Below are 13,589 nucleotides of genomic sequence, written 5' to 3'. Positions count from 1 at the left end.
CCCCAGCTCAGCCGCGGCCAGCCCAGGAGGGAGCGGGGGGGCTGGCGGCAGGCAGGACGGCGGAGGCGGTGCTCGAGGGCTCTCTCAGCAAGTACACCAACCTCATCCTCCCTATTCCTCAGTCCCCCACCCATTCCCAATCCCCAGGATTTGCCCCGTCTTTTAATGGTGGTGTGCCGCGTGATTTTTTTGACGGAACAAGTGTGCCGTGGCCCAAAAAAGGTTGAGAAACACTGAACTAAAGAACAAGAGGTTGCCATGTGAAATTGCTCCCTGCTCAGGGTATAGTTAACAAAAACTACTCCAAATAGCCAGAAAATTAAGGGTATAGAATACAATGGTCAGACTTAACCTCTCAACACATGCCACCAGATACTTGACACCATTTGAAAATTAATTCTGGACCCAATAAAACAGACAAACCCTTTTTTATCTATACCCTACAAAATACTCAACAAATTAACATTGGGCAATATGATCCTGTAAAACAGTTGTGGGAATCTGATTTAGGCATTGAAATTGAAGAGATGAATTGGAATAATCTGCTGGCAAAAAAAAAAAAGGTGAATCGCTCTCAACTCATATACTGTATGAGAGAATACATTTAAGCTATTACTGAACATAGATGGCATCCGACCCCACTAAAATGCACCTGTATTAATAAATCACTCTCACCTTGGGATTGGCAAGGTTCTGATACAATTGGTACAATTTTCCACATGGGGTGGACAAGAGGATACGCACAGCCTTTTTGGCAAAAGGTGTTCATATAAATAAGACACACCACAGGAGAAGAAGTACAGTGCACACACCAAGTTTAGGACTGTTAACCACTTTCAGGGAAGAACACTGATATAGGCAAAAATCTGCCTTTATTCCCTTATTGGGTTCTCCATCGGTTGGAGAATATAACAGAGGCCAACCAGAGAAGTTTGAGAAGCAAAGCCTTTATTTTCGCTGTTGCAACAGGGTCCTTCCTCTCACACAGGAGAACAAGGAAGGAACCCCAAACAAAGATGTCTTGCCCTTAAAAAGAAATTTGAAATTGGTTTCAGCCCACCCTCCAGAAGCATCATCCATATGTCACAGAAGGGGTGTAGCCCAAGACCCCCCCTCCCTAGATTCATCATAGGTACATCATGAAAGGGGAGGTCTGGTGGCAGTAATCTGAGCATCCTGGACCCTGCCCCCTGCCCCCAAAACCTAATCAACAAAATTGAGAGATATTTACATTTCCCTGTTTCCCAGCCAAGTTAATCACACCCTTTTGTCTGGCACTCAGGTATCAGGATGCCAGGGATTATCACTTTAATTCCTGAGACAATGAGAAGGTTCCCCCCCACCCCCCTTCTTCCTTGCAGAGGAACACCTGGTCAGAGAGAGAGTCAAAATGGTGTCAGAAAGGTCTGTCTTCCTGTGCTGCTTCAGACATGTGCCTGTACTGTACATTCATGTACATGTTTTATGAACAATTATTATATATATATATATATGACCTCAAAATTCTTATAACAACACCTTAACCTTTACTACAGATAACTGAACACTTCTTGTGGCAGCACGCCTTTCGGTGACACGGAATTGGAAGAGACTGGAACATTTACGTTTCTCACTGGAAACAAGTGAATGGACAATTGCCTTAGCTACTGAAACAAAATTGACAAGAGAGTACAAGAGCCGTAGATGACTTTATTTACATTTGGAATCCTTTCATTGAGTTTTCAAATGATAACCTGGCCAACTGGCATACACACACACACACACACCACACACCACACACCACACACACACGTGCTCTCATAACACAGAAGTGTGCACGTGCCCGCTCCACCTTATCCCCAGGAGGCAGGACACTCAGCGCACGCAGCTCCCAACGGGGAGAACGCAGGCCTGACACCTACTTAAACTTCGGGTTTCCTGCCCTCATCGCCGCCATATGCGGGGCGGAAAGAGAGTGTTGCTTATGAGGCGTCCTTCCCTCCTGAGGCACTTCTTTGTCCGTGAGGAGATGCTCTTTTTTAATAATGATGACGATAATGATGGTGTGAGGCTGGTGTGTGTGTGTGTGAGAGAGAGGGGGGGAGAGAGGGGGAGAGAAGTGGCGAAGGGGCTCCATGTGTGTTCTGTGCCGGAAGTGCCTCGTAAGACTCGCCTCTAAGGGGCCTTGGGAGAGCGGAAGTCGCGTGACGCAGAAGTGGGGGGGAAAAGCCTGTGAAAGGAGTGGGGGGTGGGAAATGGCCGTGGTTTTGCGGTTGCTAGGCGAGTTTGTGCTGAGGGGGCCTTTGCGGGCGAAGGTGGGCCAGGTGGGAGCCTTTTTGTTTTCTTATTTCGATTTCATTTTTTATTATTTTGGCCGTTTTCATACTGATGAATCCCGGCTGTCTGTATAAAAAAACCTCGATGCAACCGCAAATAGAAAATTGAGTTGAAACTCATAAAAATAAGAATTCAGTTAAAATGCCTGCCGGGACAATGTTTTCCGAAGACAGCTCCCGCATAAAGGCTGCGCTGCCGTTTACCTTCGGGGCCTTTCACAGCAGCCTGGCAGGTGGCAATTCAACAGGTCGGGCACGATTCTTCGTCCCCAGCCATGCGGGTGGAAGCATCTCCTGCTAACGTTGCTTTTAAAAATCACAAAGATGATACAGGTCAACTTCGTTATTAATTTGGGTAGACTGATGTGTCCATTCCTTGACAAAAGCCTCTCCTAAGGGGTTTGCACAAGGGAACTGCAGTGGGTGATATTGCTAAGTTGTCATTGGTCTGGCATCAACACTTCCTGCGGCTATTTTGAGAGTTATTTCATTCCATTTATTACACTTTAGATGTGTTGTAAGTTGCTTTGAGTAGTGCCGGTCAAATCTAATAAGTAATAATGTTGTGAAGTTCTTTTAACATAACCGAGTGCTTTTGAGGCACTAGGGTGTATTTTCCTGCACAACAGCCAGGCGAGGTAGGCCATCCACCTTTCTATGGATAAGGATGAGAGAGAGAGTTACCTCTTTTCTTCCCTTTTCTGTTTCTTTCCTGGTTTTTAACACTGGTATCATTGTCCATCTTTTGCAATTTCCTCTTTTCCAGAAATGACACCCGGAATTCAGCTTCTTATATGTTTCTATAATGTAAGGGGGAAATTCAATTAGCACCTTTTGTTTTCCTTTTAGCTCCCTTACTATGTGGGTGGAAGGACGTTGTTTGGATGCACCCATTTTAAAGCACCGTCTGGCCTGCTACGACCACATAAAGGTGAATAAAACCCTTAATGCTTCATAATATGTTGACTTAGGAGAAGCTTGTGTGCTGGAGCCTGGTTTCTGTTTTCTTAATTTTATTTGCACGGGGGAGGGTATCCACATGGGCCAAAGAAGATCAGCTTCTACTTTAGCTGGTCATATTTGCTAACTGTATTCTATATTCAGGTTACACTCCTGTATGTAGTTACCTGGGAGTAAGTTTTCTGGAATTCAGTGGGACTGACTTCTGAGTAGATATTTTAATTATATCTGTTTATTCATTTATTATTGTGACTTTTGAGAACCATGTTCATTTTAGTTGTTGTTATCAAGAAGTCATATTTCCCTTCAACAGGTGGTTGTTTATTTATTTACTTTGTATGTCTTCCTTCAGGCAAATATTACAGGGCAGTTGACAACATAAAAATACAAATTAGAACAAAAAGCATAACAAGGCCAAAAAAAACCTCGATAACCCCCCCTCCCCCACACACATTTAAAAGGCCATAGAATGTTACCATAATCACCCCAAGGCCTGGTTATAGAGAAATGTTTTCGCCTGGCACCTAAAGATAAGTATTTTTATATACATATAAAAATAAACTTTTATTAATCTTTGGGGAAAGGGATACAAAGAATATTATCCGTTATCTTTTTATCAAAACTAAAATGTTTTTATCAAAACTAAAATCACAGACCAAAAAGAAGAAGAAAACAGAAAGGAGGAATAGAGAAGGGATAGAGGGGAGAAGGCAAGAGAAAGAGAGGAGATAAAGAAAAAGGAAGAAAGAAAGAAAGAGAGAGAGAAAGAAAGAAAATAAAGGAACTTTCCATTTTGTCCGCTATATATAAACATTATTCTGATCATCCACTCCAATATGTAATGAAGGTGCCAGGCGTGCCTCCCTGGGGAGAGCATTCCACAAATGGGGAGCCACCGCAGAAAATGCCTGTTCTTGTGCTGACAACCTCCAAAGGCACACAAAGAAGGGCCTCAGATGATGATTGCAGGGTCCTGGTCAGTTCATATGGGGAGAGGCAATCCTTGAGGTATTGTGCTCCTGAGCCTAATGGCACATCTGAGGCTGATTGGGCAATGGCCCTAATGTCTTCTGGCTACTGGCTGTATAGGTTGGAAACATTGGAGATTGGTGGTTCCAGCCACTTGCCATTTTTTAAACCCAGGTAGGTAAGAGAGCATCTAGGTGCATTCTCGCTTCCTTCCTTGGCCCAGCAAAGTGGGTTTTTATATTCCAGGGCCATCTCAGGCTCTAGGCGATTGAGACAAATATCCAGCTGATTACTAAAATGAGGCAGTCAGGGCATAACTGCACTTTCCTCATGTTTGTTATGTCAGAACTATAGCAAGTTCTATGGATCAGCTGCATAGCACCTGCCTTGCATGCTAAAAGCCCCAGCATCTCCAGGTAGGGCTGAGAGAGACCCATTGCCTGAAACCCAGGAGAGCTGCTGCCTGCCAGAGTAGACAGTACTGAGCTGGATGGATGAAGGCCTGACTCAGTATAAGGCTGACACCTATGTTCAAGAATCACTACCGGTAATACAAATATAAGTTATTGCTGGATATTAATGAATCTGATTGTAGTGATGAGCCAGGTACTGCACAGAGCTTCTGCAGACTCTTCCTCAGATGACACAAACACTCCCCACCCATCCCTCTGTCGTTTTCCTCAGAGATTCCCCAGAGGCCTGCCTTGTCCAGGATTTCCACAGCTGCTTCTGCCAAATCTGGAGAGGATGCTGTGCTCAGGTGGGGCCTCCTCCTAATCCCCATAGCGGCATTTTGCCTTGGAACTTGGCAGGTAAATGCAAACACTGAATCTGAAGCTTGCTCTGTGTGGCCTCTTGATTCAGGGCCAGTGTTCAGAGATGGCTGCAGTTACAGCTCATAGCCAGTGCAATAACCTCTACTGTGAGTTGTTTCCAAAGTTAGTCATTCTCAAAGATTGATATTAACAGGCATTTCTATCATACTGTATATACATTAATTTCATTGTGTTTGCCCTGTTTAACTTAATGGAATTCAACCCATGGCCTTTACTATTGGCTGATGACATGGAGTAGTTTTTATTTGAATAGAACTAATAAGCATTTAGGGAATTTGAGAGGCGGAACCCACATTTTCCTTCAAATGTGCATTTTGTTTTGCTTTAGAGGAGGAAACTAAAGCTTCAGTTTTTCGTATTGCAAATACTTCTCTATTAGATGAGCTATCCTGCCATGGTGGGAGGGAAATTTTGTGCTGGGGAGGGCGAATGTTCATCTGGTGTTGCCCTCAAGGCCCCTAAGAGCCCTTATGCCCATGTCAGATTCAACGGCGGAAATGGAAGTTGAAGTTGATCTCTGATCTGGAAGCCAAGGTGGCAGCAGAACCGATCCCACTCCCAGCAGAGTAAGTATGTGAACTGGCTTGGAACCAATTAAACATGTGGAGGGTGTGTGCTGCTTTTCAAAGTGCCCGTGCCACTTTAAACAAAGTAGCCCTTTTTATATTCTGCAGAATTTAAGCAGGTGAAGCTGTTCCTTGCCTTGGGCTGCAGCTCTGGGCTGCAGCTGAGCCATTGTGGTGTAGTGGTTAAGAGTGGTAGACTCGTAATCTGGGGAACCAGGTTCGTGCCTCCGCTCCTCCACATGCAGCTGCTGGGTGACCTTGGGCTAGTCACACTTCTCTGAAGTCTCTCAGCCCCACTCACCTCACAGAGTGTTTGTTGTGGGGGAGGAAGGGAAAGGAGATTGTTAGCCGCTTTGAGACTCCTTCGGGTATTGATAAAATCCAAACTCTTCTTCTAACTCTTCTCTTTCAAACATTCTTTTTTTGTCCTTTGACAGCTTCTTGGAGCTAAAGGAGTTAGAATACAGACCTGTCAAGGTCCGAGGGTATTTCATTCATGACAAGGAGCTGTACATCCTTCCGCGTTCATTGGTTGATTCAGAGAAAGAAGCCAGGGATGCTGGCCAGCTGATGTCCAATCCTGAGAGTGGTGCCAATGTCATCACACCCTTTTACTGCATAGACCTTGGGTAAATATATTAACAGACTGACAATTTGGGCCGCTGCCCGGTGCTCACTTACTGGCAAACAATCCCTGTTGAAATCTGGGGCACTTGGTTGAGCAGACATGCGTAGGATCGTGACATTAGAGAGGATCATGGCCCTTCAGTAAATACAGTCTGTATATATTCAAATTCTGCCTCAAAACCATGAGGACCTGAAATGTTCTGCATTGTTTTTATTTAAGTCATTCTTTGGATTCTGTAAAAGTAGTCAGAGCTTGTTTCAGAATGTACTTATACCTGTGAAGATTTGTTTTAGTTTTTTGTTTTTTAACTTTTCCAAAAGTATACGGTAAGTGAAATTACATTATTTTAATTATAGGAGAGAGGCATATCTCCAATAATTAAATGTATGTAATTTCACTAATATGTCTAATTTTTGCCTCTAGCATAGGTTTCTCTCACGTTGCTAACAATGTCTGAACCGTCATAACATACAATGTCAATTTTCCAGGCACGTGACCATGTTAGTCTGTTGCAGAAAACAACAAGAGAGAATTCTGCATGTTCAAGGCCAGGCATCCTCAACCTTCGACCCTCCAGATCTTTTGGACTACAATTCCCATCATCCCTAACCACTGGTTCTGTTAGCTAGGGATCATGGGAGTTGTAGGCCAAAACATCTGGAGGGCCACAGGTTGGGGGTGCCTGTTCAAGGCCAACAGATGTCTTCTGCCCTATAACCTACCCCAAGGTGCATGGGGTGGTTAGCTAAGTGAGTGAATCTACTCTGAGCACAGAGAGGAGAGAGAAAAAGCATTGCTGTGGAGTCAAAAGCCAAGTTACATGAAAGATATGTAGGGCACTCACAACAGAATCCAAACAAGAGTCCAATCAAATTGCAACAATGCAGTGTTGATGTTTGTGTTCGTAACTCTTCCCACCTGGCTAGCAAAAATAAGTTTTATACAAATGGACTTGTGAGTAAGCCAAATTGAATAAACGATGCTTGCTTCTGAGTAGACTGGCATAGAATTACAATGTTTGGTGCCTTACAGAAGAAGTGGGCCCTCCAGATGTTGCTGAACTACAACTGCCATCAGCTCCAGCCAGCATTCCCAACAGCCAGGGATACCTGGAGTTGTAGTTCAGCCAAGATCTGGCACGCCAAACATTTTCCACTCCTGCTTTAGGGGGCTGGGATACTTCCACGCTTACAGAGTTTATTGTCTTCCCTCTCTCCCTTTCCCCCTGACCCTGCAGGATCACAATCCTTGTCAACAGAGGGTTTGTCTCCAGAAAGAAACTTAAGCCAGAGACCAGGTTGCAAGGACAGGTAGGTAGCAAGGGATGGAAACTGCCATATTATGTATCATAAGGCACTGTGTTCTTTTGTTTAAAGGACAGAAACTGCTATTGGACTCTTCCTTGTAGATCCAAGAAGAAATTGAGCTCACAGGGGTGGTGAGGCTGTCGGAAACCCGCAAGCCGTTTGTTCCAAAGAACGACATTGAAAGGAATCGCTGGCATTACCGGGACCTGGATGCCATGGCAAGAGTGACAGGAGCTGAGCCCATCTTCCTTGATGCAGACTTCAGTGAGTTCCCCAAGGACCTGGCTGTGCAGTCTTGGCTTTTGATAGGAGTGGACTGCAACAGGCTCCTGACTTTGGGCCCCATCTGCATTTAAAACAGTATCATACCACTTGACACGGTCATAGCTTCCCTTAAAGAATTCTGGGAACTGTGGTTTGTTAACAGTGCTGTGAGTTGTTAGGAGTCCCTCCCCCTCCTCTCCCAGAGCTACACTTACTAGTGTTTTAATAGTCAATCCCTCTTCCCAGGGAACTCTGAATCATAGCTCTGTGAAGGTAAGTAGGGATGGGTAATACCGTGTTTCCCCTTTTTTAAGACACCGTCTTATTTTTTTCCTCAAAAAACCACAGGGTGGCTTATTTTTGGTGGGATGTCTTACTGGTATTTTTATTATGAGTCTGAGGGAAGGGAGGTGTGTGCGTCCCTGGCCCAGCCCTCTCTCCCCAGCCCTGGGATGTTCGCAAAGGGCTGCTCTCTCTCTCCTCTGATGTGGGGACTCACTTAATAGCAATCTGCTACACTGGAGCTTCTTAAATCTAAACCAGTATAATGGAATCTATCTGTGTGATACAGTCCTAGCAGTAGCCTATACGTAAAAGCAAATGAGGATCTCTACTAGCCAGCTGCCCGAGACTTAAGTTCCAACAGTCTGAAGTTCCAACAATGTAACACTTTGTAGTGCTATCACTGATAGCAAAGAAGCTACCTGCTGAGAACAAAGAAGCCAGCTAAACAGCAATTAAGATTGCTGACTTGGTAAATGGTAGCAATTAAGAAGCAATTGAGCTAGCGAGGTGAGTTAAAATTTTGTTGGTAAAGGAAGCTAGGACCGGCAGTTTAACTTTTGTGCTCGCAAACAGCAAGACGGAAAAAGTCCTTAATTTAAAAAAAAGTCCCCAAGGCAAGGACTGCGATCCAAACTACTTACAAATCCTTAAAGGGGCAGCTCCACAGACAAGCAAGCATAAGGTAGAAAGGAAGGCTGCTTTATACCTTCGGTAAAAGCAAGGAGACAACAATCAGACACAGGAGACTGCCGTCAAGAGGAAATCAACAGGCAACTCATGGGTGGGCGCATAGAATGGAAGGGAAAGGTGGAGGGAAGCGAGAGGTGGGCTCTGTGTGTGTGTGTGAGAGAGAGAGAGAGAGACGCGGGGGGGGGGGTGGAGAGACAGAGACGCGCACACAGAGCTCTCTTCCTTAAAGGGAAAACAGCCTCTGCATTCACGAGGCAGTGGCTTCAATCGCCCCTCTTTTCTTCCTCGTGCCTTCATCTCCTCCCCACCCCACCTTTCTCCTCTTCACCAAGTGGTAGAGCTTACACAGCTTGGCTAAAAAAAATATTTTCGAATCCTTTTATTTAAAAAAATGTTATCAGAAACATGGAGGGAAAATCACGAGGCTTCGGCAGCCAGCAGCTACGGCTCTTCAGTGCATTTTTACAAGCTTTTAAAGGAAATACGTGTCTGTGGAGCGACAGCAAAATGGGGAGATATTTTTAAGGGGTGTGGCTGGTGGGAGGGGGGGTTATTGCTACGGGGTGAAGGGTCTATCAGTATGTCTTATTTTCGGGGTATGGCTTGTATCGCGCAATTGCTTAGAAATCCTGCTATGGCTTATATAATGACTACATCTTAAAATAGGGGAAACACGGTATATCGATACTTTGTGCCTTACCAGTCCAGATCACGATCGAGGTTTTGTATTTTGTCACCCTGTAATATATCGAGTACGGGACACGGGTGCCGCTGTGGGTTAAACCACTGAGCCTCTTGGGCTTGCCGATCAGAAGGTTGGTGGTTCAAATCCCCGTGACGGGGTGAGCTCCCGTTGCTCGGTCCCTGCTCCTGCCAACCTAGCAGTTTGAAAGCACGAAGTGCAAGTAGATAAATAGCAACCGCTCCGGGGGGAAGGTAAACGGAGTTTCCGTGTGCTTCTCTGGCTACGCCAGAAGTCTTAGTCATGCTGGCCACATGACCCGGAAGCTGTACACCGGCTTCCTCAGCCAATAACGTGAGATGAGCGTCGCAACCCCAGAGTCGTCAGCGACTGGACCCTTTACCAGGGGTCCCCTTACCTTTTAATATATGAGAATGCAGTGCCCAGCTGGGCTTGCAGACCCAGCAGGCAGGAAGCAGCACTTTACTGCAAAGTAAATGGCCATTTCCTGCCTGCCCAATCTGTTTCCCCCATAAGATCCACTTGTGTGCCTCTTGCTAGGCAGAATAGAAACCCAGCATGGTATTGGGGTCTCTACTCTGCCTAACAAGAGGCATGGTGTGTGCATTAAAGCCCCATGGATCTTATCAGGAGAACAAGAACATTTATTTACTTATTGGAATCTTCCTTCCTCAGCAGTGCTGTGGGAAGGAGATTCCAATCAGCAAAGTTTCTTCTTTGTGACTTGGCTCCTGCTTCTATTCAGGAAAGGAGGCATCAATTTACTTTTGCAGTAAAGGGCTTTATGCATTTGGAAACTAAGGTGCAGACAATGCTGATGACTGGGCTGCTGTCAGTTCAAATTTTAATTGCTGGTTTTAGATATATTGTGATGTATTTTAAGTATTGTTTTTAACCAGTTTGTTATTATTATTATTTATTCTATGACTGATGTTTTTAAATGTTGTAAGCCGCCTTGAATTCCAACTTAGCAGGATATAAATATATTACATAATAAATAAATAAAGTAATATGAGAGGTAGTGGGGTGGAATCCATGTATATTGAGTTTTTGGGAGGAAAAACACTCTACAGATTTAGTAAGTACAGTAACACATAATTTGACATCTCTTTTTTATTGGTTTCGTTCACTATTAATAATATTTTTAACTAGTTTTTTTTTTTACACGTTTAAAATATATAAGAAATATATCTATACTAAATTATAGAGTAGTGAGTAGAGCTACATACATGCAAGAATGAATTTTAGTGGGGACAAAGTGTGAGGTTCTACACTTAGGCAGGAAAAACCAGCTGCACAAATAAAAGATGGGGGGGGACACCTGGCTTGCTAGCAGTACATGTGAAAAGGATCTTGGGGTCTTATTAGACCACAACCTCAACATGAGTCAACTGTGTGATGCAGCAGCAAGAAAGCTAAAGCTATTCTAGGCTGCATCAACAGAAATATAGTGCCATAGTCCTGCTCTATTCTGCCTTAGTCAGACCACACCTGGAGTACTGTGATCAGTTCTGGGTGCCACAATTTAAGGATATTAAAAAGCTGGAACATATGGAAAGGAGGGCAACCAATATGATCAAGGATCTGGAAACCTAGCCTTAAGAAGAATGGTTGAGGGAGCTGGGTATGTTTAGCCTGGAAAAGAGGAGACTGAGAAGAGATAGGGTAGCCACCTTCAACTATCTAATGGGGTATCACATGAAAGATGGATGCAGCATGTTTTCTCCTGCTCTGGAGGGGGCAGGATCCGAATGAATGGAGTCCCACTTAGTTTAATACCACTTATGTCAAACCCCCCATGGGGTCACGAAGAGTCGGACACGAGTAAACGACTAAACAACATGTCAGAGCAGGTGTGGATTGGGTAGAGCAGCCATTTGGTTGGGTTGGTTTGCTATGCTATACAGGGGGTGAAGTCGGAAAGGGAGTTACACAGAAAATCTGAGCATGGGAGAGCTGTACAGTATCATTGGCAGGAAGAGTGAAATGGGAATGGGAGTTGAGAGCAGACTACATAGGTTTTCACTTATTACTGGTACATAAAAGCAAGCTTCCCCTGGTGTTTGAATGAATTTCTTTTCTAAAGGCTCGTATTGCATACGGTTCAGACTCCCTGCTGTCTCTCTTGCATCCACAGAAAGCACAGTTCCAGGGGGACCCATTGGAGGCCAGACGAGGGTGACGTTACGCAATGAGCACATGCAATACATCATTACCTGGTAAGTGACAAAACATTTGGGGTTTTATCTAGAGCTGGGCTATATTTGAAAATCATGATGCAGGAAAAGCTGTGGAGACAGCTAATGCTTCTTTATAGCTCCATCCTTATTTCAGACGGTGAAATTCTTTCAGACAGCCCTAGGCTCTGTGGTTTAACCCACAGCACCACCCACGCCCCAATTGTGATGTTTAGCTGGTGAAAATATCACAATGTTGAAATCAGGTATTGCCCAGCCCTAGTTTCATCCATGTTCCCAACCTTTGGGATATTCCTGTTGATTTTTATCTATATACCATTTTTGAGTGGTACTGCGTGGCACATAAAAAAAATTATGATGCTAAGTGGTAAATATTCTGCATGTGTTACTTTTTGCCAACTGATTTTTTTAAAAAACTGATTCTCATCAAGACCACTATCAAAATAAGTTAAATGCACTTATGTATATTTTGCAGTTTCCATGATTCTGGTTCTCACTTTTGAATTTTTGGGAAAGGATTGGTTATTAAATGGCTAAATCAATGTGCTGAATAAAAGCAGTGATGCATTTCAGGGGTTACACTAGATGACCCTTGGGTAGGGTTGCCATGTCTGGGAATTCCCAGACATGTTCTCTTTGGGGGGCAAACAGGCCCATCCAGGGGTACTTGCTCTCTACACTGCAGCCGCTGCCAGCCTGAGCCAGGAGAGGAGTGCAGGCACACTGCATTCTGTGGCTGCTGCCAGCCTGAACTGTGGCCACAGCCCCATATGCCCCTTTCTCCAGCTTGCTGTCCTCTTTTTATGCTCAAGATATGGCAACCCTTTGCATACATTTCTGACCCTATAATTGTGTGCCCTTTGCAGATTGACCTTAACACCAGCTTTCTCCCTTCTTTGCAGGTATGGTTTGTGTGCAGCTACCTCCTACATGTGGTACAAGAAATTCATTCAGAAGGTTCACCTCTAAGGCTTACAACTTCAAAATGCTCACAGGAGCAGCAGCCAGTCTGAGGTCACTACTTTTATAGAGGAACAGGCCTTCTGACTCGATTGCAGCACTTCGGTGACCAGAGCAAGCAGACCCAAGCAACAAAGACCCTTGTGTTCTGCTGAAAGTCAGCTGCAATATATTAGAGCTGCAGTGTTACTGACCTGGGAATAAGCCCCACTGAATTCAGTAGGACTCACTTCTGGGTAGGCATGGTTAAGGGAGGAATTAGGATGATGGGGGCCTTAACAGGGAGGGGGAAAGCCTTTCAAATTGTAGTGCTTATCTAGGGTTGTTTAAAGCTATGTAATCAGAAATGACACATGAAGGAAATCAAGAATCAAGAAGAGTATTAGTGTTTGTGCAAATAACCAGCATGTTGCAGATGCAATATGATGCAAATTTCCATGTAATGAAGTAGTAAATAAATCATGTCTTATATACAGCTTTGTCTTTCTTGGCAACAATAATGACACCAAGTCCCTATCAAAAAGAAGTATTGTAAACTTCTGAAGTTCATAGTTGCAGGGTATTTCAATTTCACTCTCCCCTGTGAGCTGATTGATTCCTGTTGTCTTGTCAAGGCAGCTTATGAAATGTTCTAGAACCCAATATACGGTACTTGCAGCTAACATTGGCCAAAGTTCCACAAAGGTGTTGTTATTGGGGCAAATCTTAAATTCTCTCCCCTTGGGTTGGAAAATGGTGAAAGGAACATTGGAATAATTTCTTCTTAGGTGCTATGGAATCCCCCTTTACTAGACAAGGCTACCAGAAGACATAATTTATAGAACACCATACTCTAATCCAGGCACCCCCAAACTGTGGCCTTCCAGAAGTTTTGGCCTACAACTCCCATGATCCCTAGCTAACAGGAC

General features: G+C 44.3%; 1 protein-coding gene across 2 annotated transcripts; it reads left to right on the top strand.

Annotated features, from left to right (window-relative positions):
* Positions 1–2,191: 2,191 nt before the first annotated feature.
* SURF1 (SURF1 cytochrome c oxidase assembly factor) lies at positions 2,192–13,154 on the top strand. 2 transcript variants are annotated; one of them, XM_088664781.1, is made up of 9 exons: positions 2,192–2,294; positions 3,165–3,246; positions 4,929–5,056; positions 5,564–5,646; positions 6,084–6,275; positions 7,512–7,584; positions 7,683–7,845; positions 11,661–11,742; positions 12,624–13,154. In XM_088664781.1, the coding sequence occupies exons 1-9, from the start codon at positions 2,235–2,237 to the stop codon at positions 12,688–12,690; spliced, it is 930 nt and encodes a 309-aa protein (XP_088520907.1). In that variant the 5' UTR covers positions 2,192–2,234; the 3' UTR covers positions 12,691–13,154. The 2 variants fall into 2 exon arrangements, with proteins under 2 accessions (XP_088520907.1, XP_060126520.1); XM_060270537.2 differs by having other exon boundaries at positions 2,192–2,303.
* The last annotated feature ends 435 nt before the right edge of the window (positions 13,155–13,589 follow it).

Source organism: Zootoca vivipara, chromosome Z2 (assembly GCF_965207765.1).
Source record: "Zootoca vivipara chromosome Z2, rZooViv2.hap1.1, whole genome shotgun sequence".
Taxonomy (NCBI): Eukaryota; Metazoa; Chordata; class Lepidosauria; order Squamata; family Lacertidae; genus Zootoca; species Zootoca vivipara.
Note: the sequence above shows the minus strand (reverse complement) of the source record. Positions and strands in the feature narration are given on the sequence as shown.